Here is a 3,190-nt window from a genome sequence, read left to right on the forward strand (position 1 = left end):
TTTTTTTTTTTTTTCTCTCATCAATAGGGAGGGGCACGTATCATATTTTAATTTTTATACAAAGTTTAAGCAATAAAATTATAATAATGATGATAATCAATAAATAATATAATAATACTAATTATGATTTTTGTATTTTATTTAAATAATATTAATTAATATACAATATTTAAAAAAATATAAAAGTTGACAATATTTGGAAATATTCTGAACTCCTTATAAATGCAAGACTAATTACTCTAATTAATATTTGATGAAGACGGCAAAAATAAAAATTAAGTGTTCCGGTCAAAAACAAAAAAATTAAAATTAAGGGTGCCGATCAGAGGATTTCACCACAACCACGGGACAAGAGGCATGATTCACAACATAATTGCTTACACTGCCCATTAACGCCCTGCAAGAAGAAACAATAACGAAGCAATAATTAATCATCCAAATCAAGCATTTGCTATTTCATTTTAGTGTAAAGTACTACATCCGGTCCTTAATATAAGACCTTATTTGACTTTTATTTTGATTCTAAATATAAGACCCCAATCCACTTTGTCTCTATATATATATATATTTTTTCCAAAGCAGTTCTTCTAACAATGATAGTTCTAGTTAATACACTTGATTAGTAAGGATATTTTAGGAAAGACAATACCTATTTAGGACAAATAACTAACGCAACTTACTTCCTTAATCTCTTCAAATTAGTCAACTGACTCTTATAATTATGACTGGAAGTAGTATAATTTATCATTAAATTATTAAAGTGTAAACAATAACCTTAGTTTGATGGTAAAAAAAAAAAAACCTTAGTTTACTAATTTCACTGTTTGCGCCACTCAAATTATCCATTAATTTAGTAAGTACAGGTAAATAATAAAACAATGCTATATAAACTCCCTCATTCTTATTTATAAGGTTTAAAATTGAAAAATATGTGCGATCCATTTTTTTATAAGCTTCAATTTATGTTTGATTTAACATTTAATATATATTTTTTAAATTTGCTCTTAATTATTTGTTTTCTCTTTCTTTTAATCTTTTATCATACATTCTTTCATTACATTTTCCCATGCATTTTTTCATCATTTTTTAAATTTATTATAAAGATATTATTTTAAAAATAAAAGTCTATTTTTACCTATTTATTAGTATTATTTTTAATTAATTTTAACTGATTTTTTATTATAGACAGACTAGTTATTTGAAGATAATAGAGGGGAAACGCACGAGTTATACAGCAGATTGGTACCTTTTGAGGGTGCCAAGGCCTCTGTTCCCTACCGCGAGGAAGTCCAAAGGTATGTTACCAATTGCTTCACATAACTTCTCTCTCGCATCTCCCCAGTAGACCTTCATCACTATCTCAACCTGCTCATTTTAATTACCGAACATTATTTTCAGCAAATCACGCTTCTTTCTTGAGGTATATGTAAATCACAATGCTGGTACTCTTGCTAATGATAATCAATATATATATATTTACTACATACTTTCAATACTTAATATAAAAGTTATATAAGTAATTTGGGATATAAAAAAATTAGTTAAGTTAATTATTTGTTGTGTTAGTCTTTTTAAATTATTTTTTTTCAATTATGTGTATTGGATGATTGAACTAATTTCCTAAAAAAACCCCTCATGATAAATAAAAATATTTTGAAAAAAATATGAAAAACCGAATAGATTAAAGTTTTATCTTAGGACCAAATTCAATCCTAGCTAATTCTTATATTAAAAATAAATATTGGAATTGTTCACAAAATGGTAAATATTACTGCTTCCCGTCTTGGGTCTTGTATAACAAATACAATCGAGAATCTTCAATTCCAAGACTTCATATGGATTTGGTTTGCTGATTTTTATTTCCTTGGATTATCACCAAGTTGTAATAAGCTATTTAAGTTTAAAAATTTAAGACTCTAATATATTCTTTGATAATAGTTTCTATTACATTTCTTCTAGATTATCCATGCTTTTTAAGAAAATAATCCAAATTCCAGTGGAACCGGATCCCAATTAGAAAAACATGATTTTCTTTATTCATATACCAGGACACTTTAGAATAAGAGAAGAAAAGCCCAGGTCAAAAAAAAGAATAAGAGAAGAAAAGCAATTGTACCTCTTTCTTCTGGTTTTCTGCATTTTTGACAATATCCAGAGTTGCATCTTCGGGTTTCACCCCATATTTTTTCATTACAACAGGATCGGTGAATTGGCTTGCAGGTATCAGAGCTGGATACATTAGACCAGGATCAAGAACACTCCCTTGATTGTGATGGCCAAATATAGACAGAACAAGAATAATAATCCTGACTTTATCAGAGCACATTGTCTGTCAAGTTGGTGTTTCATCATTCTTATCTTTCGAAGTAATTTCAGGGGGAGATGAAATTAATTTCCATGTAAACAATTTCTGGCTAAATTGTGCAAAATTTTCCTCAATTTGAGTAATGTACATACAAATTCCACTGCCAATTCCTTTAAAACTCAGACTATAGATCTTCTCAAAAGTTTCAAATTCGCGCAAATGTCTATTTGCCTGCCCAAGCACAACCGTGAAAATTTTCCCGAGAAACAGAGCGGGAGAGAGAGATCAGAGATAGAGATTAATTACGAGATCCAGTAGTTTCCCAAAGCTGCATCTCGCCGTGCTCGTAGAATTGTTCGGGGAGAATGACGACGAGGATGAGGGTATCTCCGTCGCGAACGGCGTTATCCACCGCCCATTTGAGTGCTAGATCGCTGCACGGTGAGAAATCCACAGCCACCCCCACTCTTCTTCCAGAAGATTCTTGAGCTTTATCCATGGACGTGGGCGAAGCCTGGCGTTACGAGAGAAACCACTTCTTCGCTTATTGTATTACCAAATGCTCTTTGATTATTCGATCCTTCAAGTTAACGGCGAAGAAAAAACAACCAAAATTCGAGGCAGAAGAATCGAGTCGAAGACCAAGCGATAAGCGCGCGCACAGTTACGCACGACTTGTGACAAAAATGGAAGAGCCATGTCGCGGCAAGCAGGTCATTTATTAAGGTTAAATTATTAAAAAAAAACTTTAAAACAATAAATAATTTTTTTTATAAACTTATAAATAATCTTCATGTTGTTAATTATTGTGTTGATTTACCTTTTTAAACTTTGAGTCATGTGGGCATAAATTCATTGCCATATTATGATTTTCTGATGAAATAT

General features: G+C 30.8%; 1 protein-coding gene across 1 annotated transcript; it reads right to left on the bottom strand.

Annotated features, from left to right (window-relative positions):
• Nucleotides 1-309: 309 nt before the first annotated feature.
• Nucleotides 310-2,804, bottom strand: LOC114713101 (universal stress protein PHOS32-like). Its single transcript, XM_028897686.1, has 4 exons — nucleotides 2,612-2,804; nucleotides 2,117-2,229; nucleotides 1,247-1,365; nucleotides 310-397 (listed from the first exon to the last, which is right to left on the bottom strand). The coding sequence occupies exons 1-4, from the start codon at nucleotides 2,802-2,804 to the stop codon at nucleotides 310-312; spliced, it is 513 nt and encodes a 170-aa protein (XP_028753519.1).
• Between the last annotated feature and the right edge of the window lie 386 nt (nucleotides 2,805-3,190).

Source organism: Neltuma alba, unplaced genomic scaffold (assembly GCF_004799145.2).
Source record: "Neltuma alba isolate B1F8T4 unplaced genomic scaffold, ASM479914v2 tig00011417_pilon, whole genome shotgun sequence".
NCBI classification, from domain to species: Eukaryota; Viridiplantae; Streptophyta; class Magnoliopsida; order Fabales; family Fabaceae; genus Neltuma; species Neltuma alba.

Excerpts from the sequence above, each read along its gene's own strand:
- LOC114713101 (XM_028897686.1), bottom strand. The coding sequence starts at position 2,804 with ATGGATAAAGCTCAAGAATCTTCTGGAAGAAGAGTGGGGGTGGCTGTG. Across the intron at positions 1,366-2,116 it reads CAGAAAACCAGAAGAAAGAG|GTTGAGATAGTGATGAAGGT; the intron begins GTACAATTGCTT and ends TAAAATGAGCAG. Across the intron at positions 398-1,246 it reads GGCCTTGGCACCCTCAAAAG|GGCGTTAATGGGCAGTGTAA; the intron begins GTACCAATCTGC and ends TTCTTCTTGCAG.